The 24,881-nt window shown below is 38.1% G+C and overlaps 7 protein-coding genes and 1 pseudogene across 8 annotated transcripts in view; 6 read left to right on the top strand and 2 right to left on the bottom strand.

Moving 5' to 3' along the window:
• Positions 1-220: 220 nt before the first annotated feature.
• Positions 221-1,911, top strand: LOC111477667 (chitinase 1-like). The gene is made up of 3 exons (XM_023121537.1): positions 221-648; positions 1,176-1,326; positions 1,415-1,911. Exons 1-3 carry the CDS (start codon positions 225-227, stop codon positions 1,779-1,781), a joined length of 942 nt encoding a protein of 313 aa, XP_022977305.1. The 5' UTR covers positions 221-224; the 3' UTR covers positions 1,782-1,911.
• A 3,410-nt stretch (positions 1,912-5,321) lies between these two features.
• Positions 5,322-7,134, top strand: LOC111477669 (endochitinase-like). Its single transcript, XM_023121538.1, has 3 exons — positions 5,322-5,768; positions 6,428-6,578; positions 6,668-7,134. The coding sequence occupies exons 1-3, from the start codon at positions 5,348-5,350 to the stop codon at positions 7,032-7,034; spliced, it is 939 nt and encodes a 312-aa protein (XP_022977306.1). The 5' UTR covers positions 5,322-5,347; the 3' UTR covers positions 7,035-7,134.
• Positions 7,135-7,200: 66 nt separating this feature from the next.
• LOC111477650 lies at positions 7,201-18,563 on the top strand (annotated as a pseudogene).
• LOC111477670 lies at positions 11,037-13,080 on the top strand. The gene is made up of 2 exons (XM_023121539.1): positions 11,037-11,394; positions 12,032-13,080. Exon 2 carries the CDS (start codon positions 12,049-12,051, stop codon positions 12,973-12,975), a length of 927 nt encoding a protein of 308 aa, XP_022977307.1. The 5' UTR covers positions 11,037-11,394; positions 12,032-12,048; the 3' UTR covers positions 12,976-13,080.
• LOC111477676 lies at positions 15,122-16,722 on the bottom strand. Its single transcript, XM_023121557.1, has 2 exons — positions 16,132-16,722; positions 15,122-16,028 (listed from the first exon to the last, which is right to left on the bottom strand). Exons 1-2 carry the CDS (start codon positions 16,299-16,301, stop codon positions 15,890-15,892), a joined length of 309 nt encoding a protein of 102 aa, XP_022977325.1. The 5' UTR covers positions 16,302-16,722; the 3' UTR covers positions 15,122-15,889.
• On the top strand, positions 15,587-24,102 carry LOC111477662 (IST1-like protein). 2 transcript variants are annotated; one of them, XM_023121531.1, is made up of 8 exons: positions 15,587-15,759; positions 21,569-21,692; positions 21,818-21,950; positions 22,040-22,143; positions 22,224-22,395; positions 23,020-23,160; positions 23,244-23,338; positions 23,422-24,102. In XM_023121531.1, exons 1-8 carry the CDS (start codon positions 15,735-15,737, stop codon positions 23,900-23,902), a joined length of 1,275 nt encoding a protein of 424 aa, XP_022977299.1. In that variant the 5' UTR covers positions 15,587-15,734; the 3' UTR covers positions 23,903-24,102. The 2 variants fall into 2 exon arrangements, with proteins under 2 accessions (XP_022977299.1, XP_022977300.1); XM_023121532.1 differs by lacking the exon at positions 15,587-15,759 and having other exon boundaries at positions 21,525-21,692.
• Positions 18,753-20,306, top strand: LOC111477671. The gene has a single exon (XM_023121540.1). The coding sequence runs from the start codon at positions 19,166-19,168 to the stop codon at positions 20,087-20,089; it is 924 nt and encodes a 307-aa protein (XP_022977308.1). The 5' UTR covers positions 18,753-19,165; the 3' UTR covers positions 20,090-20,306.
• A 141-nt stretch (positions 24,103-24,243) lies between the features above and the next one.
• The window catches only part of LOC111477665 (protein S-acyltransferase 10-like), a 5,322-nt gene continuing 4,684 nt past the window's right edge, over positions 24,244-24,881 (bottom strand). Inside the window, exon 11 of the mRNA XM_023121535.1 lies at positions 24,244-24,707. Within this exon, the coding sequence (XP_022977303.1) occupies positions 24,533-24,707 (175 nt within the window). The 3' untranslated portion in view covers positions 24,244-24,532. The remainder of the gene's footprint in view (positions 24,708-24,881) is intronic.

Raw genomic sequence — 24,881 nt, 5'->3', positions numbered from 1 at the left:
CAAAGGTAGTAGTCAACGGTCAATCATAGTGTTTTAACTCGAAATTAATAATAATTATTAATTAGTGAGAAGATTCAAACTTAAACATGGCGTTAATAAAAAAAACAAGGCAGCGGTCAACCTCCAACATTCCCTAATTTTATTTTAATTTACACCAAACGCTCCCTATAAATATCTCCACTTCCCCTTCCCATTTTCATCATATTCTCATACACCAAACAACAATGAAGCTCCGTACGCTTATTGTCTTAGCCTTTGCCTTCGTTTTGGGAGCCGCAGCGGAGCAATGTGGACGGCAGGCCAACGGCGCTCTCTGCCCCAATGGCCTCTGCTGCAGCCAGTTCGGATGGTGCGGCGACACCGACGAGTACTGTAAAAATGGTTGCCAGAGCCAGTGTGGTGGCACGACTCCTTCCACACCCCCCAGTAGCGGCGGCGGTGGCGTCGGAAGTATCATCAGCGAAGCCCTCTACAATCAAATGCTCAAGTATAGCAAGGATCCTCGATGCCCCAGTAATGGATTCTATCAATACAATGCTTTCATTGCTGCTACTCAATCCTTCCCTGGCTTCGGTACCACCGGAGATGCCGCTACTCGTAAAAGGGAGCTCGCAGCTTTCTTCGGCCAAACTTCTCATGAAACTACTGGTTAGTGTTACATTTCCTAAATTAGTCAACGTGGGACTCTTCCTCCAACAATGTTTAACAATCCTTCCCTCGAATAAAGTAGATTATAGAGTCTCTTTTGAGGTCTATGGAGCCCTCGAACAACCTCCCCTTAATCGAGCCCTCGAACAAACTCTTTCTCTAGAGCCTTCGAACAAAATAGACTATAGAGCCTCTCTTGAGGTCTATGGAGCCCTTGAACACCCTCCCCTTAATTGAGCCTCAACTCCTTCACTAGAACCTTTGAACAAAGTACACATTTTGTTCGACCTTTTTGACTGCACCTTCGAGGGCATGACTCTGATACCATGTTAGGAACCACTAACCTATATAATGATATGATATTGTCCACTTTAAGTATAAGTTCTTAGCATTATTTTGGGTTTCTCGAATGTTTCATTCTAATTGAGATATATTTCTTTATAAACTCATGCTCAAGATCCCATGATGTTTGTTGGAAAAATTGTCATTTTGATTTACAAATGAATATTAAAGCGAGTGTGGCGCAGGAGGGTGGGCTACCGCACCGGATGGTCCATATGCATGGGGATATTGCTTCATAAGGGAGATTAACCAAGACGTATATTGCTCACCGAACCAGCAATGGCCATGCGCTGCTGGCCAGAAATATTACGGCCGTGGACCAATTCAGCTAACCCAGTAAGACCTCTGTTCTTCCTATAACACAACATATCATCAAACTTCTGAGATTCTAATCCTAATTCGTTAAATTATCAAACTTTTCTAGTAACTACAACTACGGGCCAGCGGGTAATGCACTAAACTTAAATCTGCTAAGCAACCCTGATTTGGTAGCCACGGATGCGGTTGTTTCATTCAAGACAGCCATTTGGTTTTGGATGACACCACAAGGAAACAAGCCATCGTGCCATGATGTTATCACTGGGAGATGGCAGCCTTCGAGCGCCGACAGCGCTGCCGGAAGAGTGCCTGGCTATGGTGTCATTACCAACATCATTAATGGTGGGCTCGAGTGCGGACATGGCCCCGATGATAGAGTTGCTGATAGAATTGGGTTCTACAAAAGATACTCCGACATGCTTGGTGTCAGTTACGGCAGCAACTTAGATTGCAACAATCAAAGGTCTTTCTAATCATTTACGTAATCTTATAATATCATGTAATAAAATGTCTTTTTGATGTTGTAAAAGACAACTATGGCTGTTGCTATGTGTAATGTCTACATACATATCTTTATGCAATAAATCAGTTTAGTTTTTCTTTTTTCTTTTTTTTTTATCAAAATTGTCGAATTTTTTTTATTGTATTTGTGAGATTCCACGTTAGTTCTAGAGGAGATCGTCCAAACTTCTCTATTTTAAAAATCTTAAAAATATTAAATTTGACTTTACATAATTAGATAATTACTACTATTATATGTTATTTCTAATTTCGAGAATTGTATTTTATATTATTAAATTACCAACCAGTTGTATAAAATTTATATTAGGTTGTGTGAATGTTTGATTAATCCACCACACTTAAATGGTGTGAAAGTTATCTTATTTATAATCAAATAAATTACAAGGATATGGAAATAGTAATAAATAGAAATAACAATAAATGGAAAGATACCTATGATAATAAAATATTTGCCTTATAATAAAATATCAAATATAATATATACGGTAAACTATAATTTATTACTAAATATCCTTAACACCCCACCGCAAGCTAAGCGTCGGATTTAAACGAACGTGAAGCTTGAATCTGAAAAATTCAAAGAGGTTGAGAAACACTTTTCATGAAGATGCTAACAACCCGGTTCTTGGCCATCAAAAATTGCAGAGGGATCGCCGCTCAGCGGCGATGCTGCCTTGGCTTCGGCGAGAATATGTCTAACCCATGAAGAGGGATTGTCGCTTAGCGACGATGCTGCCTTGGCTCTGGTGAGAATATTTCTAACCCCAAGAAGTAGAAGGGGAAACCTAGAGCAAGGGACAAAGACAATGTTGAAGCCAGAAGAGTCGCCACATTGGGCGAAGGAGCCAATTTTGGCGAGAAAGGCAGTCGGAAGAGTCGCCTCATCGGGCGAAGAAGCCAATTTTGGCAGGAAGGGAGGCGGCAACTTGGTTGACGAATAGGCCAATGCGGCACCCAGATTCCGAAGGTAAATCTCTGCAAAAGGTTGATAGGTTTAGGTTAAGGTTTATGTGAAAGATGAAGGTTGATTGGGAAGAAAATGAGAGAGACTATATTGGCCAAGGGGAAAAACCGATTGGGTTGGAAAAGGTGAGGTTGTATGTACAGAGTATGACGAAAGGTGATTTGGAGGTCAATAGGGTGGAGCCGAAGAGTAATCAATCGGCTCCGATTACGACAGCCATGAAGACTGCCCCTGCGGCGTCAAAACCAGCAGGGGTGGTGGAGAAGAAGATTAAAGGATTCAAAAACCATTGAAAAGAAAGGATCAGGGTTGTTAAACCGAAAGGGCTCTGATACCATGTGAATGTTTGATTAATCCACCATACTTAAATGGTGTGAAAGTTATCTTATTTATAATCAAATAAATTACAAGGATATGTAAATAGTAATAAATAGAAATAACAATAAATGGAAAGATACCTATGATAATAAGATATTTGTCTTATAATAAAATATCAAATATAATACATACGGTAAACTATAATTTATTACTAAATATCCTTAACAGGTTGGCTCGAAAAAATAAAAAATGATTTGGAAGGATATAAATTGGGTTTAGAAAAGTCAAATATTTTTTTTTTCATGCTAAACTTTGACCCAAAAATAACTTAATATTAGAACAATAATATGATGTGTTCATGCATGTATTAAATTTATTTTTTTGGAAGAATAAATATTTCAATTATCGATTTAATTTTTAATTTTTAAAATTTAATAAATCTTCTTCACCTTTCATTTTCTTATTTTAAAAATTTATATTTATCATTAAATTATTTTGTTTAGAAACTATACCTCTTGCGTTTAAAAAATAAATATAATTTTCTAAATGGATTTCTTTCATACGAATGAAAAAAAAAAAAAAAAAAAAAAAAACTATCAATTTTGTTTCAAAATTTACTAATAAAATTTAGTTATTGTAATTTTTTAAATAAATATTATAGAATTTAGTTATTTAATACGGATTAAGAAGGTCAAATAGTTTTTTTTTTTTTTTAAATTTTTTTTTTGCGTGTTTCATTTTATTTATGTATTTAATGAGCCTATAACCTACGCTTAAAATTGATTGTTTTTTTTATTTACGGTGAGATCCTACCTTAGTTGGAAGGGTATAACAGCTCAAGCCGCTAACAAATATTGTTTGTTTTGGTCTGTTAAGTATTATCAGGATAGTTTTAAAACATGTCTATTAGAGATCTCACAATTCAATTCCCTTGTGTGTCCTGTTTCTGGGTTGACACACAGTCAGTTGTTTTGAAGTCCACATTGACCAATTAAGGAAATGATCATGAGTTTATAAATAAGGAATACATCTCTCATGGGTGTGAGACATACATACTACTATACTATATACCAAAACTGTATGTGAAATTCTAAATACAGTTACAAAAATATTTTTATTATTTTTACACTCAATTATTGATAATTAAATATTATTTTTATGTTTTATGGATAAATACGAGATATTATCAACAGAGCTTACCAGAGTTGATTTTTCAAACCAACATTAAAAATAAGATGTTGAATTTTCTTTAGTCATAATTTCATTAAACCTATGGATTGAATTTAAAAGCTATAATTTCTAGAATGACAAATTATAATAATAAATAAATAATTTTTTTTTTTAGTTTTTATTTTTTTAAAAATAAATATAACCCCCTTAAATGTTTTAAAAAATAATTTGTAAGAATTATTTATAATTTTTTTTTATAAACAAAACATTTTCAATTCATATAATAGTAGCAATAATATGGATATTTAAAAAAAAATTAATAAAAAAAAATCAATTAAATCAAAAGAATAAAATTTTAAAACACACTATTTCAACTCTCATGTTTTTGTAAAATAAATAAATAAATAAATGCACCCAATTCTCTTATATTTAACCAATAATATATAATAAACAAAATATAATTTAAGTTGAAAATATATATGATATAATATTTTAAATAATTATTTACAAATATAAATTATCAACAAATAGAATCAAATTACAACACTCCGTTTATTTTAGTCATTATTAATCACAACAATTTAACATTATTTTCCAAACACTTTAATCTATTTACTTCTTTTTTATTTTTTATTTTTTATTTTATACAAACACAACTGATAATAATTATTTTAAAAACCATGCTAAATTAATTAAACACCCCATTTATCTAAAAATATCCTTAATTTTTTAAAATAAAAAGTAAATTATTATTAATATATGAACGAAAATTGTTTATGTATAGAATTTTGATTTTGCGACTGGAGTGGGCCCCACCCATTACTCCCGTCAATTAAGGAGAATTCTCATTATGTATGTATATATATATATATATATATATATATATATATATATATATATATATATATATATGACATTAATAAACAAGGTTGCGGTCAAGCGTGAACAATAATCCAAAATTATTTTAATATTTGGAATTGGGTTTGAAAATTCTACGGAAAACTCCCTATAAATAACTGCACTTGCTCTTCCCATTTTCCTCATCTTCTCATACACCAAACAACAATGAAGCTTCATACGCTTATTGTCTTAGCCTTTGCCTTCGTTTTGGGAGCCGCAGCAGAGCAATGTGGGCGGCAGGCCAATGGCGCTCTCTGCCCCAATCGCCTCTGCTGCAGCCAGTTCGGGTGGTGCGGCAACACCGACGAGTACTGTAAAAACAATTGCCAGAGCCAGTGCACACCCCCCAGTACCGGCGGCGGCGGCGGCGGCGGCGGCAGCGTTGGAAGTATCATCAACGAAGCCCTTTACAATCAAATGCTCAAGTATAGCAAGGATCCTCGATGCCCCAGTAATGGATTCTATAGATACAATGCTTTCATTACTGCCGCTCAATCCTTCTCTGGCTTTGGTACCACCGGAGATGCTGCTACTCGTAAACGGGAGCTTGCAGCTTTCTTCGGCCAAACTTCTCATGAAACCACTGGTTAGTGTTAAAACAACTTTCATAGTTTTGCTTTTGATTTCTTAAAATCTCTAGTCTCTATTTTTTAATTATAAACTCATGATCATTTTTTAAATCAGCTAACGTGAGATTACTCCCTCGACAATCTTCAATAATCTTTCCCTCGAATAAATTAGACTATAGAGTCTTTTTGAGGCCTACAAAGCCCTCGAACAACCTACCCTTAACTAAAACTCGACTTTTTCTCTAAAACTCTAGAATAAAGTGTCATTTGTTCGACATTTGAGTCACTTTTGACTACACATTAGGCTCACAATTTATTTGTGAATTCTATTGACATGGGTAAGTTAAGGACATACTCCTATACCATGTTAAGAACCACTAACCTCTACAATGATATAATATTGTTCACTTTGAGCATAAACTCTTATGGTTTTTGTTATGTGCTTCTCCAAAAGGCCTCATTCCCCAAGAAGTCTCAATTAGTAACTACGAACTTCTACAATGGTATAATATTGTCCACTTTAAGTATAAGCTCTCGTGATTTTTGTTATAGACTTCTCCAAAAAAATCTCATTCCAATCGAGATATAATCCTTGCTTGTAAACTCAAGATCGTCTAGTAAAAATCTAGGTTGCAATTTTGACTTACAAATGAATATTAAAACGAGGGTGGCGCAGGAGGGTGGGCTACGGCACCGGATGGCCCATATGCGTGGGGATATTGCTTCATAAGGGAGAGAAACCAAGACGTATATTGCTCACCTAACCAGCAATGGCCGTGTGCTGCTGGCCAGAAATATTACGGCCGTGGACCAATTCAGCTAACCCAGTAAGACCTCTGTTCTTCCTATAACACAATATATTATCAAAATTCTGAGATTCTTATCCTAATTCGTGAAATGATCAAACGTTTTTTAGTAACTACAACTACGGGCCAGCGGGTAGGGCGCTAAATTTGAATTTGCTGAACAACCCTGATTTGGTAGCCACGGATCCGGTTGTTGCATTCAAGACAGCCATTTGGTTCTGGATGACACCACAAGGAAACAAGCCATCGTGCCATGATGTTATCACTGGGAGATGGCAGCCTTCGGCCGCCGACAGTGCTGCCGGGAGAGTGCCTGGGTATGGTGTCATCACCAACATCATCAATGGTGGGCTCGAGTGTGGGCGTGGTGCCGATAGCAGAGTTGCTGATAGAATTGGGTTTTACAAAAGGTACTGTGATTTGTTGGGCATCGGCTATGGCAACAACTTGGATTGCAACAATCAAAGGTCTTTCTAAATGGCTACGCTTACAGTAAAGCTATGGCTGCTCTGTTTAATAAATGATGTAACCTTCAAATTTAAATAAAGACGGGAAATTCGTTGTTTCCATTCAAATCTTTTGTGATCTTGGTGGGTCGAACCACGGCCCATTTACTTTCCCACGCAATTTTTTATTGTCTTGTTGGGCCGAATAACGGCCCATTTACTTTCCCACGCAAATCTCAAGTTCCGTAAGAAACCCTTACAATTGGTTCGATCAGCGCGGGGGAATTGAAAGATGGGGAAATTGTCGCCTTCTTTTCGTTCAGCTCTCTTCACCACGGTCGTTAACCAACCGCCTCGTCCTCTGGCGGCGCCTCCGCTTTTGTCCGGCGAGTACCGCTCCTTATATGGAAAACGAACACCAAAACTTCTCCACAAAACCTCATCGAGTCAGAGCTCCGGCCACCCCGAAAAGCCTAAACTCCCGACGGTGTTCAAATCGGCTAGTCTTGCAGATGCCAAGAAGCTCTACAGCTCCTTCATCCCCACCACCACAAAACCTCATCGGATCGATCGACGTTTTATATCTTACTCTTCACCTCCGGGAATGGTACTGATTCGTCTCTCGATTCGGTTCGGCAAATTCTCAATTTCATGGTTAACAATGGCTTCAATCCTGTCAAGGTAACCACGGATATTGCTGTGCATTCGCTTTGTTCGGCAGGTTTGGTTGATGAAGCTATAGACTCGCCTCTTGATTCTTATACATTTAATCATCTCGTTAAACAACTTTGCAAATCCAAAGCTCTGTCTACTGTTTATGGTTTTATTGATAAAATGCGTAGTAGCTGTGGCGCGAAGCCAGATCTTGTTACTTATACTATCTTGATAGATAATGTGTGTAGCAAGGATCTACGTGAGGCGACACGGTTGGTTAGTGTGCTGGCTAAGGAGGGTTTTAAGCTGAATTGCTTTGTTTATAACTCAATTATGAAGGGCTATTGTATGCTTGCGGTCACAATCGCACTTTTATTGGCAGTGGACTTTGCGATAGTACGACACTCACTTCTCAACAGCAAGTGAGTCAAGTCAATCTATATTCGTGTCACCTACGGCTAGTCAATGTATGCAAGCATATCTCTAACTTCGATTTGAGAAGAAGATTTTAGAAAACGGGATGGAGAGATTTACAAGTAGACATTGAAACCAAGATTGAGAGGATTTGAAAACAATGTTATATAACATACCAGTAAAAGACAACACAATGGATGAGCAACGAGGTATGGGCATGCAGCACGGCTTGGACGAGAATGACCATGACACTTGGCAGGGGCAGCGAGGCAATTGGTGTCGGGCGCTTTGCAGTAGTGGTAGAATTGCTGAAGCCTATCGAGTGTTTGATTATGCAGTTGAGAGTAAAAGTATGACTGATGTTGCTGCATATTCAACGTTGGAGAGTACACTGAAGTCTCTGAAGAAGGCGAGGGAGCAAAGCCATGCTATATAACTGGTACAACTTTGGTCATTTCGTATTAATTGTTTGTATCTTTTGAAAGTTTTCTGCTTTTACTCAATGTCGTTAAAGGGTGCCTTTTATTTTTCCTGAACGAACATTTATACTGAGGAATGAGCCAAATCTTGTCCTATAATGTAACTGCCCAAGCTTAAGCCCAACGACCATTAACAGATATTGTCTTTTATGAGTTTTCTTTCAAATTTTTTAAAATGTATCTCCTAAAAAAAGGTGTGTACAAGTTTATAAGAAATGTTTCATTCTACTCCCCAACCGATCTCACATATAGTAGATAGTCAAGGTCCCGCTACTACTATTGTTTGGATCTAGAATCTTGATGCTCACTCATTTCCTCAAGAGTGGGACAATTGTAAAGAAGAATATTCTTAGATTGGATGAACATTGTAATAGCAATAGCCCAAGCCCACCGATAGTAGATATTTTTTCTCTTTGAGCTTTTCCTTTCGGACTTCCCCTCAAGATTTTTAAAACGCCCCTATTAGAGAGAGAGGTTTCCACACTCTTATAAAAATGTTCCGTTCCCCTCTCCAACCGACGTGGGTTCTCACAATCCACCACCTTTCGAGGTCCAACGTCTTCACTGGCACTCGTTCCTCTCTCCAATCGATATGGTATAAGTTTTGCCGCTTTAGCAGGTTAATGCAGTGACATCTTAAGTCTTCTCGAATGTTATGAATTGTGGTTATAGATTTATACTTTTGGAATGGATTAGAATATCAAGTATTCGACAATTTTGATGGCAGCTGATACCAAATTCTATTTCTTTACTCGTTCTGATGATAGCTGCCAAATCTCACGTTTCTAGTTCCTCTGATTTAGGCCTCGATTGACAACCTCAACAAGAATTTGGCTGGCTGATGAACAAAGTGGTTTAGCCCGGGTTATCAGAGCTTGCTGGGTAAATTTTCTTAGCTCAAACAATGGCAGGAGAATATGCTGAACCCAAAAAACTTCGATCATCTCAAAAGGTATGATTTATGATTTGGGTCGAGTCGCTAACTTATTTAGGTTGAGTTTGAGTTGGTTGTGGTTCCTAGATTCATGGCGATATAGAACCGCATATAAGTTATCATGCTTGCATATCCACCATTTGAGTCTCCAACAATTATTCCAATAATTACATATCCGATTTGAACTGATGGACGAATATGCAAGCATACGTTTCATGCTTGTTTGAGTAATAGGAATGAGATTTTCCAATATCATGCAAAGAATAGCTAGGATTTCTAGAAGAAGATGTCATTTGATTGATGAGAAATAAAAAGGAATATCGAAAATTCGAGTGGCTGAAGCTGAACCAGCTACTTTCGAAGTAACAGAAAGAAAAGCAACGATTGGAGTGGGAGAGTCAGAGTCGAAAAGAGGATTCCTCACTTTTTTCTTTCATTCAAAACCGTGTATGAGACTTTCATCTCGCACGCTCCTAAGCTAAGTGATAAAAGGAAGAAGGACTCATCTTCTTTCCTTTTTTTTATTACCTTCCTCGCGTATGTATAAGACCAAATCCATTCGATGTATTCATAACAAAATACTTTCAATTCATTTTGCAAGAGAAACAAACAAAACTCTAGATTCTGGGTGATTTTTAGGGCAATAAACATGATTTGTATGATCATCTTGAGTGGTCAAAGGAATTGATTCATGTGGATTCTTTTTTCTAGAATTAGGAGACACCCACTCATTGCCAGGCTTTAATGTTGAGAACCCACATTGCAATGCCAAGCCATATGGTTTGATAAATACCAAATTATTATTATTTATTATTATTATTATTTTGTACATCTGTACGTTTTTCTCTCCCTCTCTCTATTCATCCGTACTTCATATCAGTGTCATATTCATTCAGATGCTTAACATTAGTGTTCAAACATTGAAGTTTTGGACAATATAGATTTGAATATTTGTTTTGGTCATGTTCCAAGTTCTAAGATTTGGAACTTGAATTCTCTAATGGCTTTAACATTCCACTGCATCTTTTGTGATTATATCACGTTAATTACTTATCTTAAAGTGCTAAGAGGGTTATTAATGTCCATAACTAATATTAGTCATTTTTAAATATTTTTTAAAAATTCAACAGGAATACTCTAAACCAAACATATTTCTATTTAGAATTCATTTAACAACAATGATTATTATTTTATTGGTATATGTAATAGCTCTAATTTCTTTTAAATGTTTTTTTTAACGGAATATGATTTACCTCAAATGTGATACTTGTTAATTTACTCCGATATCAAAAGATTTTGGAGGAATATATTCCCTAATTTTATCATTTTAAATTATCATGGATTCATAAGTGTAGCTGTAAATTCATTTTAAAAAAATGGAAGCCAACAATAAATTCATGAATTTATGACACAATTACGTTCTTTTGTTCTTTTTTTTTTTCTTTTTTTTTTTCGTTGGGTGACTGATAATAGAATCCTTATTCTTATCCTTGAAGGCAATGGATTGCATTACATTCATGCACCTCCCCATTCATCCGCTACCGTAAAGATTTTTGCTCTGTTTTTCGCTCTGCGCCCTTCACATGTTCGACAAAATGCCTGACTGAACCTCCTCTTGTGTCTCCCTCATGGTGTCTCACCACGAACGGGGCCTCATTGTCTTCTCTCAATTTTTCACCATGTGGTTTGTTTTCTCTCATACCCACTTTCTCTTTTAAGCCATTTCTCTCTGTTATAATGAGAAATTTTACTCTTTTATCTCTCAAACTGAAAATTATGGTGTTCTATAGAGCAAGATCATGCAATAGTTTACTTGATTTTTGTGTTTGAATTCCACTGTACAATGACTTTTTAAAGTTCTTACAAAGTGATTGATGAGCATTTGTGGATTTTCATAACCAGCTATTTAGGTAACTTTCTCTTCCCCCATTGTGTTAGCCGCATGCCCCGCCCTTTGTCTGCTGCTGCATTACAAACATTACTATAATATTGGAATGGTAGTAGCAATGTTTGCTCATTGTAAGCCTAGATTCATGGCTATAGCTATTAACAAAGCCACCATTTAAAAGGGGGTAGCCACTTTTTATTTCTATGCACATTCTTCTTCATGGGTGGAGACAAAACATGGGTCGAGAATATTTAGGTTTGAATTTAGCTGATTCTTTTTTCACCCACATGATTATTCATCTGATTCATCTTAAATTATGTTGGGTTTAGGAGAGCCCAATTATTGGGGAGGCAGGGTGGCATTGGTATCATTATGGCCTGCAACTATGCCAACATGTTCAATACTTTATTATTGTATATTGTTGTCAGAGCTTGATGTTGGCCAATTGGTGGAGCATTTTATTAAAAAATTTGACATAGATGCTCAGTTTGTAGGCTGAAACTGTTACAAGAGAATCAAACAGAGCTGAGCCTCTGGTCTATAACGCTGTGGCTTTGACATGCATGCATACAGACTTTGTTAACTTCTCTTTTCCATATAAATTGGCTGTTATGTTGGTTGGTTTTGCTCAAGCCATTCAAGTCTCTTGTGAGTTTCAGCAATTTACACACCAAGGATGGTGATCTCATCGATATTCACCGACGCCCACCAGCCTGTTAGATCGGTTAGCTTGCCTGCGAGGGTGGAGCTCAAGCCAGAACCATTGCTGGAGAGCCTAAAATCCTTTCAAGTTTTGTCTTTCAATGCGAAAACGACTTCTTTTGGACTCGACGGGATTCAAGCTGCATTGGTTGGGCTAGCAGAGTTGTATAACTCTGTTGGAGAGCTTGTTCAGTCTTCTTCCACCCAGCAAGCTCTTGTTCACTATAAGGAGGGGAAGCTTGTGGAAGAGGCTTTAACTGAGTCTGTTATATTGATAGATTCTTGTTGCTCTGCAAGAGACATAATCCTTGTGATGAAACAAAATATACAATCCCTTCAATCGGCCTTACGTCGAAAAGTAGCAGATTCGAGCATCGAAAGCCACGTTCGTGCCTACTTCAGCTTCCGAAGGAAAGCGAAGAAAGACATCGGAAGCTTCCTCTGTTCATTGAAGCAAATGCAAAGTGATAGAACAACAAGCTTCCCCTTATTGGATCTACCGAATCATGATTTGTTGCCTCTTATCAGACTGCTAAGAGAAGCAAGAACCATCAGCATCTCCATCTTCGGAGAGCTTCTAGCATTCCTATCAACGTCGGTGGCGAAGGGGAAGGCTAGCGGGTGGTCATTGGTCTCACAATTGATGTTAACGATCAGGTCGAGATCGGGGAAAGGACGGAAAATAGTAAATGAGTTGGAGAGTGTGGATATTGCTCTCCATTCTCTCCTTGGCCATGGGAGAGAAAACGAAAGCAATGATAAAAAAGCTGAAGTTCAAATGGCACAAAGAAGGCTTAGAACATTGGCGTCAAGTTTTGAAGGAATAGAGAGTGAATTGGATTGCATGTTCAGATGTTTAGTTAAATATAGAGTGTGTTTTCTTAACATGCTGGTTCATTGATTTGTTGAGATCTCAAACATTCGGAAGTATTGTACATTTTAGCCACTTTGTGGTCACAATTTTATCTAAGATAAATATAATCGGTCATTCTTTGATAGCACGAAACTCAAACTCTTGAGTATAGTGTAATAATTCAAATCCACCGCTAGAAAATATTGTCTACTTTAGTCCGTTATATATCGTGTTGTCAGCCTCTCACAATTTTATAACATGTATGTGCGTGGATTGTGAGATCCCAGATCTTGATGCGAGGGATGTGGCATTAGAGCTAACATTTGCGTATGTGGGTGGATTGCGAGGGATTGGGAGATCTCACATTTCTCCTTAACATACGCATATGTGGTATTAGAACTAGTCACCGAATGATGCAAGACATTGGTTGAAGTAGACCTGCGTGAGGTTGACAACGATACGTAACGAGCCAAAGCGGACAATATCTACTAGCAATAGACTTGAGCTGTTACAAATGATATCAGAGCCAAATACCAAGTAGTGTGCCTACGAGGACGCCAGCCCCCAAGAGGGTGGGGGGTGGGGTGTATTGTGAGATCTCACATTTCTCCCTAGCAGACGCATTATAAAATCGTGAACCTGACGACAATATGTCACAGACTAAAGTAGGCAATATCTGCTAATAGTGGACTTGTATTGTTACACATAGAGGTCGTTTGATAACTATTCTATGTAAAACTTGATTTCATTGAAATTAATGAGTTTTTTTTTTCTCGAGATTCTTACGATTTCTTTAATTAAAATAAATAAAAGTTGCAACATTTGTATCTAATTTTAATGTATTTTGATGAATTGCTAATTTTATCAGTTAGGTATGTCACGTCCAATTTTAAATCCAAAGTTTTATATTCTTTTTTAAATTAAAGTTAAAAAGTATACATCTAATTATTTTTCTTATTTTTAATTTTCTTTACTAGATTATTTTCCATACATTTATGGTACTTTAAAGCCTTTTCATGCCACAATCAATAGGAAAGAAACACGTGTCTTAAGGAACTTTAGAAAATTATTAAATGTGCATTTTTTGTTGGATAATATTTTGGATTTCATCACGTGTCTCAATGTCACACGTGTCCTTATCCAATTGGACTGTCATTTATAGTGCATACACTCCACTTCTTTGCCACACGCGTCCTCTAAGAAGAGGACACGCGTCTCCTCCTTTCCAACAACAACGGAAGTAAGCCCACCAAACTCTCTTTTTTACTTTTTAAATTAATAATTAGGTTCCAAATTTCTTTTATTATTATTATTTTTCTTGTGATATAATTGGCAATATTTAAATTTAAATTTGTATATATTTAGTGACGTGCTATTTTTATATATTTGAATCCTTTTGAAGGAAATTTAATAATTTTATACCAAAAAATATTTTTAGCAAGGAATTAATAATTTAAATGAGATTTTTAGTAAAAATTAAATATTTTAATCGAACTATTCGTTAAAAAAAAAATAATCTTATTAAAATATTTAAAAAATAATTTTTTTTTTTTGAGGAACCAAATTCCTATAATTACCCCTTTTGATTTATTGATCTTTCTTCGTGATATTCTGACTTTTCTAATTCTTCGCTTGGTTGTACAAATATCATGTTCGAGTGGGGTATTACGTTCATCACCCGAGCTTCACTATTGCTTCACCAAGCTCTTATACTTAACACGAACATCAAATTATCTTATGGTTGCTAAAGTAAGCTAAGCTTCACACGACTCTCAAAAGAGTTCAAAGTCAAATTTTAACTTAACTAAAAATTTGATTAAAGTTGTATCTATTTCGTCATTAAACTTCTCAAAATTGCATTAACTTCTTTAGACGGTCTGACTCGAATACTCAAAACAAACCGAACCGAAAGGGTTCTACTCCCAATCATGGTAATAGAAAGGAAAAAAAAAAAATTACAATAGCTTCTTGGATAAAGGAAAAAGGGGAAAGGTGAACGTTGATGATTTAAAATGGTGACGCCTGGCTGAAGTAATTTGAGGTCATTGCCTATGCCATCGCCACACACCCTTCTATTATCAATTTTAAATCTCCGCCGTTCAAAATTACGCATATAATAATGATATTAAAATATTATCGTGATTCCCATGACCTCATCTTAAACATATTATACTTTTTTAGATAAATAATAATATAAATTTAAGAATCAATTATGTAGAAATTCCATAATGGATAGACTTAAAATTGAACATAATAATAAAGAAATGATTTTAAATTTTGGGAGTAGAGAAAAGAACCTAACTTTGCTCCCAATTATGTGCGCAAAAAGAGACAGCACAGCTTGGTGATGCCCTCGGTAGGTGTGCAGCTCAGCTTTAGAGAGTAGGCGGTAATGGGTTATGTGGCGGCACCACAATTTCCTTCGTCTATGACTCTTCTCTTCCGCATTTTAATAAACACCTTCCCTGCACAAAATTACACGACACCTCATACCCTTTTCACATTAATCTAATCTTCAATCCCCAAATTATTTGGTCCAAATTCATTGCTATCAATGGCTGCATATTGCCCCCACCATATGATGCCTCTGTTTCTGCTCTCTCTATCTCTCTATAAATATATGCACCTGCAAAACCCACTTAGAAGTAGTAAGCTAAGGGTGTTTCAACTTTAGCTCTGTTGAGAAAAAAAAGAAAAGGAAGGTTGTTGATAATGGCTGCCAAGTACCAAGCGAGGTCCATAAGCTTGCCTTCTAGATTGCATCCCTGTGCTGTGAAGGTTGAGGAGGAGTTGAGGAAGGTGAAGACATGGGTGTCTTCTTCTTCTTCTTCTGTTTGTGGTGCTCTTTTGGGATTACAGGATTTGTATGACTCCATTGATGAGCTTCTCAAAATGGGTTCCACCCAGCAGGTTTTGTCTTGTCCCGAAAACAAACAGTTGGTGGACGAGTTGTTGGATGATTCTATGAAGCTTTTGGATGTCTGCAGCTTAGCAAAGGACATAGCATTAGAAACCCAACAGCATGTTGGGGCTCTTCACTCTGCTTTTCGCCGGAGGAAAGGCGATTCCGCCATGAAAACCACCACTGCTGCTTACATTTCCTATAGAAAAAAGATGAAGAAAGAAGGTAAAAACTTGATAACATCAATGAAGAAGATGAATGAGAAATTCAACTCATCCACAATGCAAAATCCAGATAATCACCTGAGCTCTGTGGTTGAAGCGCTGAGACAAGCTTGCTCAACCAACAGCTCCATTTTCGAATCCGTGTTGTTGTACTTAACACCATTGACGAAGCCAAAAGCTCGAGGATGGTCTTTGGTTACCAAGTGGGTGCACAAGGGGGCGATTGCCTGCGAGTCAAACAGTGCCATGAACGAATTTGAGAACGTGGATGTGGCTTTGAGCTCTGTTGTTGCAGAAATGGAGGTTGAGAAGTTGCAGATTGCTCAGAGAAGATTGGAGAGTTTGGAAATGGCGGCACAAGAAATTGAGAGTGGGTTGGATGGTGTGTTCAGGAGATTGATCAAAACAAGAGCCTCTTTGTTGAACATAATATCTCAATAGGAGATGTATTGTATTTCCATAGCCATTTTTTGACACCCTGAATCCTGCAAAGGCATCCAACTTTTAGGGATCCGCCATAGGGATATTTAGCTCGAATTCCATGTCCATAATACGATAGTGTTCTATGTGTTCTTGATCCAAACAAGAATAACAGTTTAGTCATTGATAATGATAAAATCTCTTGCTTGTTCGATCACTTCCATTTATGTGTTCTTATTCAATCACCATCTGAAAAAGGTTCAAAAGATAGGGATGAACAGAGTACACCATAATATCATATTAATTCACATCTAAGTCTAAAAAGTTGAAACTTGTTGAATCTATAAGGAAATTCTATACTTCATTCTATCTAAGATTACCCAAGAAATCTGTACATATTCTAAAAGATGAAGTTCAGGGGAATATGTTCGCATCTCCACCTTGATTTCATTTTCACTCACATTACCATAGATTTTGACCAAACTACTCTTCCAACTGCTCCAATAATCAAGTGAAGAGTGGAGGGTTGGTTGATGAAACCTTTTGACTTAGAGCTTCCAAGCCCAGTCAGCCATCTAACTCAATCTGCCAGTAGGCTTTTAACGTCCCCATGGCAAACAATTTGAATGGACCTTGTAACTTAACCAACCCAACCTGATTCCTCAAGCCAAGTGCCCTCTTCAATGCAATCGATCCCACGTCAGTTAGAACCTCTTCGCTGCAATCGATCCCACGTCAGTTAGTAGAAGTTTTTCCTATAACAGGGTAGAAATATTTCTCTAGTAGACGCATTTTAAAAATTTTGAGGGAAAATTCGAAAGTAAAGACTCATATAGAACAATATTTACTAGCGGTGTGCTTGACTATTACAAATGGTATCAAAATCAAACATCGAGCGGTGTGTTAGTGAGGACACTGACCCACTAAGAATAAGAATAAGGGTTGTGGGTGAGGACTGTTAAACCACCTGCCAAAATGTTTGTGAAAAATTCTTTCTTTTCAACACTCTTTATCCACTTCTATTCTGAACAGTAGTTTCACTAATGCATCCCCCGAAAAAGAAAACTCCATTAAAGCAGCTTCCCACAAGATTGTATTTGCGTAATCAATGGAGTCCTAAATCCTAATGGAAAAGAAATTAAAGTGGAAGGGATGAGTTAGAATCTTAGTGGAAAAAAGTTAGCGGAGTCTTAATGAAGCAGCTTCTCACATGTTTGCACAAAATGCAGCCTATAAAACTGTTGAATAGGAAAAGTAACTAATATGGTTTACTCAAGAGTTTCGACAAGACATGTGATAAAGTTCATAGCAAACACGAATGGTGTGGCTAAAAAGGCACTAAATTGGTATCCACCCCTAGTTTTCTATCTAATCTGATAGACATTTCCAATATTCAACCACTAGTTGAAATAACGCAATAGTAAAGCCCTCCCATGACTACCCACCAAATGCTCTTATCTCCAATCATTTGCATGATAAGTTGTCTCTCATCACCAGCTGCCATTTCCCAGAGGATTTGATTGATAACTCATGTTTCTACTCCTCTACGAACCCAGCCAAGCCATCTCATCTGGGCTCCACTCCCAATCCCTCTCAATCCTTGCCAAGATTTGAAACCTTAATCCTTTTCACCACCAAAATCTACCCCTAAAACAATTTACAAGACCTCAGATTCCATCAACATCCCGGGGAAAACCAGTTGCCTAATAATTTCTAGAAGTTTGAGAGCCATTTCAAGGTCAACTTTACATCAACCTCCCCTGAAACAGCCTAAAAGTTCTTCTATAAAAGGTGTAAAACAATAGGAGGAGGAAAAAGACTGCTATTGTAAAACGAAATCAGGTCTAATGTCCATGAGGATGATTTGTGTGAAGTCCCACGTCAGTTAGAGAAGGGAACAAAACATTCCTTATAAGAGTGTGAAATCCTCTTCTTAGTTGCGCATTTTAAAACCGTGAGGCTAATGACAATACGTAAGGGGCAAACGGACAATATTCGCTAGCAGTGGGGTTGAACTATTACAAATGGTATCAGAGCTAGACATCGGGCAGTATGTCATTGAGGACGCTTGGTCCTAAGGAGGTGGATTGTGAGATCCTACATCAGTTGGATGGAGAAGGGAACAAACAACTCCTTATAAGGGTGTGAAAACTCTCCCTAGTAGACGCATTTTACAATCGTAAGACTAACGATAATATAATAGACCAAAATGAATAATATCAACTAGGGATGACGTTAGACTTCTAATGGTTTGGTTTAGTTTAATGGCTGACTCTTACTACCAGGTTTAGTTTAATGGCTATCGATTTCCAACGCTATTGTACCTTCAACTCTCAACCATGGAAAAGAGTGAATTGGCGGTGTGGCGGTGGAGATATGGGGGATGTTAATAAGGGATAACAAGTCACTTCCCCCGCAAGCAGATGAAAACAAAATCAAGTTCCATTAAATATGGAGACTGAAGGATGCCAATTTAATATTACTTTTTAGCCGGCAAAAGATGTGACTTCATAACCCACGCCATTGATGAATCTTTGGCCGCCTTCACATGCTCAATTCGGTACATTCAAATCCTAAACAACTTCCCCTTTTTCTATCCACTCTGCCTATATAAAGCTATGATGGGAAATTGTGGATTTCATCTACTAGTTGCCCTCATTAGACCCTCATTCAGAATTACAACAGAATAGCCATGGTTGCATTTTCACAAACACCTTGGAGTCGGTATAGAGATAGATGTATAAGCTTACCTGCTCGATCGCATCCATCCACGATTCGGGTTGAGCAAGAGCTAGCCAAGCTTCGATCCTTGGATTCTTCTTCCTTCTCAAGCATTGAAGCGAATTGCAGCGCTCTCTCCGGCCTGGTGGAGCTCTACAGATGCATAAACGAGGTTCTGAACCTCCCACTGGTCCAACAAGCCCTAGTCTCACACCGACGTGAAATTTGGGTACAGGAATTGGTCGATGGCTCTGTAAGATTCCTGGATATCTGCGACAATACGAGAGACGCTGTTTTGGTGATAAAAGAAAGCATTCGACAGCTCCAATCGGCGATCCGGCGATGCAAATACGAAGATTCGGGCGTCGAGAACAGCATCGTTGCATATATCAGCTTGAGAAAGAAGATCAAGCATGAAAGCTTGAAGAAATCGCTCGCATCGCTCAGACAAATGGATTACACCTCCGGAGCCTCTCCTCCTCTTCAATTAGAAAACGAAGTGACGGTGGCGGTGATCAGAGTGCTGAGAGAAGCAAGCTCCATCACCTCCTCCATCTTCAACTCTCTATTGTCTCTCCTCGCCGTGCCGGTGCACTGGAGACCGAAACCTAGCCGATGGTCAGTGGTGTCAAGGCTCGTGCACAAGGGAGCAATCACACGCAACAATCAGGCAGAGAGAGCCAACGAGTTGGAGAACCTAGACATGGCGATCGAGGCGATGCAGTTCGGATCGTTGAGAAGAGACGCAGAAGCGGAGGAGAAGATTCAATCGATTGTTCGAGAGAGACTGTTGGGGTTGGATTCGAGCATTGAAAGAATCGAACATGGAACAGAAGGATTGTTCAGGGAATTGATTCATACCAGAGTTTCTCTTCTGAATATAATTACTCAGTAAAATTGGTCGCATTGTGATTTCCCCCTCGTGAAATCCGGCGATGAAAATCGGCTCTGTACATTCGTGAACTGAACTCTATCCTTGAATTTGATAATGTGTTGGCTGTGATTTTGAACCAAAAAAGTGATTTTCAGTCTGTATAAATCCTTCTTCTATCTTCAAGAACACTTTCTCTGTGAGCTGAAATCCAAATCAAATAGAAGAACTGCATTGAATCTTTGGAGTTCCAAAAATCATATCACTTCCATTTGGATAATATTTGTTCTATCGTCCGTTTTTGGTTTGGCTTTCAAGAAATTCAGTTTCAACCTTCATTTCCCCACTCAACATTTGCATCAGATCTGTCATCTATTATCTTTAACAGAATCAGAATCATAATCTTCGTGTTCATAGTGCTACTTTTCGACCTCTCTAAGGATGTATCAGATTGTTAGATTTGATGTATCAGATTCTTTCTTATGAAATCCATTTTTTATCTTGAGGTCATGTTTTCTTCTTTTTGTTTATGTATTGATTTCATTTTCGGGAGTCCTCTAATTTATTAATATAAATTAATTATCTAACATCTTAATCGTGACGAACCATCTCCTTTGAAATTTATTAAAATTATATATTTAAATAAAATCTTTGACTAAAATGAAAGATTTTTTTTTTTTTTTAGAAGAATCAAGTAAAGAAAATCACACAAATCTTTTTTTGATCCCAGTCAACATTTTATAGATATTCAAAAAGAAAAGAATTCTATGTCTATGCTTTCAAATTCTACTTTAATTAATTAATCCGCTAAAATATTTGTAATCCATCTAAAAATAAGTTAGCGGGAGTATGGTAACTGTGGGCAGAGATGGATAACGTTTCGGTCCTTCAGATCCTTCGATTAGGTATGATGACGAAAAAAAACAAAATGGTATATTGTAAGATCCCTCAATTAGGTATAAGAATCATATCAGTAGCACTTTTGTGGTCTGGATGCTCACTCTAAGCCCAACCTCATGCATAGTTAAGAAGATCAGCCCAATCTGAAATGGTACCACTGACTTTATCATATCACATATATAGGTATCATTTGTCGTTGAGACCTTGCTAGTATTTTTATAGAATAAGCTCCCCGTATCAAAGTAGATATGCAAAATTTTCATACCCCGTTAAAACCCGTGATCTTTTTTATCGAAAAAAATAGCGTGGAAAAGTAATTTTATTCGACTTCGGCTCATTGGATTGAATTTCTAAATTACTATTATATACAAGTGACATCATGCCAACGTGGCAGTTTATCCTTGCCACGTGTACACTCTGGAGCTACATCGGTTCTTCCTTCGCGCTTCAAAATCCTCTCCAACGGCTAATATCTAAAATGGTGACGTGGCAGTGGGGCCTCCTTCGCTGATATGCCGTTCAACGATCCCCCTTTTATGCCCAAGCTGTCACTCACTTTTGCTCTTCCAGAGGCCGTTTCACTTTCACCTCCCTTAATCCCACTCTTCTTCTTCTTCTTCGTTACCCCATTTTTTTTTTCTCCGGCCATGAGCGCCGCCGATCGTTCCGTCAGGATCGTCAAGCAGTTCATCTCCCTCCTCCGCCGTGGCTTCAACTCCTCCAAATGGTACTACGATTGTTTCTCAGAAATGGGTTTCCGATTTTTGTTTTAAAATGTGGGAAAATTGAGAGGAATAGGGATTGATTCGTTTGTTTTTTCTTCTGGATTTTGGGGTTTTTCTTTTGTGACAGTAAAACGGCGGCGAAAATGGCGGTGGCGAGGATAAAGCTGCTGAGGAACAAGCGAGAGGCGGCGGTAAAGCAGATGAGACGCGACATTGCTCTGCTTCTTCAGTCGGGTCAGGACGCCACTGCTCGGATCCGGGTAATGCACTCTCTTCAATTTCTTCGCCTTCGTTAAAATCGATTAAATTGAAATGTTTGAATCAAAGAAATGAAGGTTGTGTTGTTCAGGTAGAACATGTGATAAGAGAACAGAATGTTTTGGCTGCCAATGAGATTATCGAACTCTTCTGCGAGTTAGTTGTGGCTAGATTATCAATTATAGCGAAACAGAGGTAAGAAAGTTCAGGAGAATTGGCTAAATTAACTCTGTAATGGGTGGATTTTCTTGTGACGTTAATATCAATTGCTGCAGGGAATGTCCGGCAGATCTGAAAGAAGGGGTTGCTAGTTTGATCTTTGCAGCTCCGAGGTGCTCTGAGATTCCAGAGCTTTCTGCACTTACCAATGTTTTTGAGAAGAAATATGGGAAGGATTTTGTGTCTGCTGCCACTGATCTGAGGCCCAATTGTGGAGTGAATCGGCTGGTAACTACATTTTGGCCTTTTACTTATTTTCCGTTATTTTCCGTTGAGGTCAAATTGGCTGGGGAGGAGAAGAAACTTTTCCCTAGTAGATGCGTTTTAAAAACATTGAGGGAAAGCTCGAAAGGAAAAGTCATAAGAGACAATATTTGCTAATGGTGGACTTAGGCCATTACAAATGGTATGAGAGCCAGACACCAGACGATGTGTCAGCAAGGAGATTGTTCTCCGAAGGGGTAGATACAAGGTGATGTGCTAGTGAGGACACTGGGCTCTGAAAGATGGTGGATTGTGATGTCCCACATCGGTTGAAGAGGAGAATGAAACACCCTTTGTAAGGGTGTGGAAACCTCTTCCTAGCAAACGCTTTTTAAAAGCTTTGAGGGCCCGAAAGGGAACGTCGATGGGCTTGGGTTGTTACACGCTTGCCCTCAAGAGGATGGAGGGCTTTGACTGTGACATGTTAGCTCTCAGGGGAATGAATTGTGAGATCCCACATTAGTTGGAAAAGGGGAATGAAGCATAATTGATAAGGGTGTAGAAACCTCATTTTAAAACCGTGAGGCAGATAGTGATAAGTCAGTTATATTCAAATTTGTATTGAATTGCTTGCGTTTGATTTTCCAGCTCATTGACAAGCTCTCTGTTCGAACTCCTGCGGGTGAAGTGAAGCTTAAAATAATGAAGGAGATTGCTAAGGAGCACCAGATTGAATGGGATACAACAGAATCTGAGAAGGAGCTCCTAAAGCCTCCCGAAGGACTCATTGTTTGTTCCATTCTCCCTCTCTTCCTATCCTCTGATGATAATATTGTAATAAGTTACTGACGTTTTCGTTGTCGTTTGATCAGGAAGGGCCTCGGAGTTTCGTTTGCGCTGCTAGCTTACCTGTGAAGCCTGCAGCAGCAGCAAGCCAATCTGCTGGAAATGATGCTCAAATTGAAAGGTAAGGGAAGGTACATTGGAACCATTTGATACACTCCATTGGAGCTGTTCCTCGACTCGATTCCGTTGTCGTGTCTGGTGCAGGAGGAACGGTAGAGAGGATGAAAGTATGCACTTTCAAGATAAAGCATCAGCCGCAGAAGCTGCTGCAAAAGCAGCGAAGAAAGCGATTGCTGCTGCAGAGGCAGCTGCCTATCTAGCAAATAAAGACATGAATTGGGATGCTCTCAACTCGGGTTTCGATCTCAGCCCTCCTGCTAATTCTACCCCGATCTGCTCTCATCATATTGATCATCAGTTCAAGGCAGGAGAAGAGAGAACAACGAATGTAAATACAGATTATGATATGGCTTACAGGAGACACAGCTATAATCCTACCGACATAAAGTTCGACGAATCGGATTGTGAAGAAGAAACTCAAATGGACGACGGAGCTGACGGAGGTGTTAGTCGACCTCCTGATGGGAATCCTCCACCGATACCTTCATCTCGTGTCCACCCCAAGCTGCCTGATTATGACACTCTTGCTGCTCGCTTTGAAGCTCTCAAGTACAGGAAAACTTGAACTTAGTCAGAATGTTGTTAATTACTTGCCAATGGGGCATGTAATTACTCAACCTTATTGCATTCAAATAAACCAGGAGTATTCTTTTGTTAGCTGTTTTACAACACCCTATATAATCAAATACTGTAAAAAAATCAGAGATTATGATATTCAGAATGCAATTCTTATACAATATTGGTTGAGATATATTGATGAACTTATCATGGTGTGTGTAGGCTTTGGGTCCTTGAATTCTAGGGCGATCAGAAACCCGAACTAACCTAATCTAAACCAAATTGAACTTAACACGAGTCTAGTAGGATTGGCTAAATGGAAATGCCCAATCATCTTGGTTCAGCTAGTTAAGCCAAAAAAACAAACCAAATCAGTTTATACTTCTATTAAATGTCATGCTTGGAGAAAGTCAGAAATGCAACGGTCCATTAGAGAGGCCAGTTTTGATATAAAGCATCTATTTCACCAACACACAATTTTACACCAGAATAAGCAAGGAGGCTACCTAAGCTAATTGTGCTGCAGCTATTTCAATGTGGAAGGGGATGCAGGAAACATGCAAGCTTCTTCCTACACCAACCACCATAACCTAGTGGTAACTGAAAGAATGTTAAGCAAATAGTACAGTGTAATAAGTCAGCAGCATCTACACCTCGTGATGTCCGAACATGTGTACGGTCTCGATCTCTCTTCGAGCATCTGAGCCGAAGGCAGGGGCTCCAAGTTATATATGTTGCTTCTGTGACAGCAGAAATCGTATAGATTGTGGCAAACTCCTTTGCTGAAGGGATAAACTCTTTCAGGAATGCCCCTACAGATAACCAAACTGGTTGTTATTGCTACTAAATTTAAATGCTCGTCCAAAGCATTATATCTTGGAAGTCTAACATATAACATTCCATGGACAAAGTGCAAAATGAATCTTAATGAAAATTTTCCGAAATGGCTGTCTTTTTTTTTTTTTTTTTTTTTTTTTTTTTTTTTT

Source organism: Cucurbita maxima, unplaced genomic scaffold, assembly GCF_002738345.1.
Source record: "Cucurbita maxima cultivar Rimu unplaced genomic scaffold, Cmax_1.0 Cma_Scf00004, whole genome shotgun sequence".
NCBI lineage: Eukaryota > Viridiplantae > Streptophyta > Magnoliopsida > Cucurbitales > Cucurbitaceae > Cucurbita > Cucurbita maxima.
This window is presented reverse-complemented; position numbering and strand designations above follow the sequence as displayed.

Bases quoted from the DNA above. Each gene is read 5' to 3' on its own strand.
- LOC111477667 (XM_023121537.1), top strand. From the start codon at position 225: ATGAAGCTCCGTACGCTTATTGTCTTAGCCTTTGCCTTCGTTTTGGGA. The intron at 649-1,175 runs GTTAGTGTTACA...AGTGTGGCGCAG, and splicing joins AACTTCTCATGAAACTACTG to GAGGGTGGGCTACCGCACCG. The intron at 1,327-1,414 runs GTAAGACCTCTG...AAACTTTTCTAG, and splicing joins GGACCAATTCAGCTAACCCA to TAACTACAACTACGGGCCAG.
- LOC111477669 (XM_023121538.1), top strand. From the start codon at position 5,348: ATGAAGCTTCATACGCTTATTGTCTTAGCCTTTGCCTTCGTTTTGGGA. The intron at 5,769-6,427 runs GTTAGTGTTAAA...AGGGTGGCGCAG, and splicing joins AACTTCTCATGAAACCACTG to GAGGGTGGGCTACGGCACCG. The intron at 6,579-6,667 runs GTAAGACCTCTG...AACGTTTTTTAG, and splicing joins GGACCAATTCAGCTAACCCA to TAACTACAACTACGGGCCAG.
- LOC111477670 (XM_023121539.1), top strand. From the start codon at position 12,049: ATGGTGATCTCATCGATATTCACCGACGCCCACCAGCCTGTTAGATCG.
- LOC111477662 (XM_023121531.1), top strand. From the start codon at position 15,735: ATGGGTGTCTTCTTCTTCTTCTTCT. The intron at 15,760-21,568 runs GTTTGTGGTGCT...CCTTAATCCCAC, and splicing joins TGTCTTCTTCTTCTTCTTCT to TCTTCTTCTTCTTCTTCGTT. The intron at 22,396-23,019 runs GTAACTACATTT...TTGATTTTCCAG, and splicing joins ATTGTGGAGTGAATCGGCTG to CTCATTGACAAGCTCTCTGT.
- LOC111477676 (XM_023121557.1), bottom strand. From the start codon at position 16,301: ATGGCACTGTTTGACTCGCAGGCAATCGCCCCCTTGTGCACCCACTTG. The intron at 16,029-16,131 runs GTGATTATCTGG...TTTTTTCTATAG, and splicing joins GCTTCAACCACAGAGCTCAG to GAAATGTAAGCAGCAGTGGT.
- LOC111477671 (XM_023121540.1), top strand. From the start codon at position 19,166: ATGGTTGCATTTTCACAAACACCTTGGAGTCGGTATAGAGATAGATGT.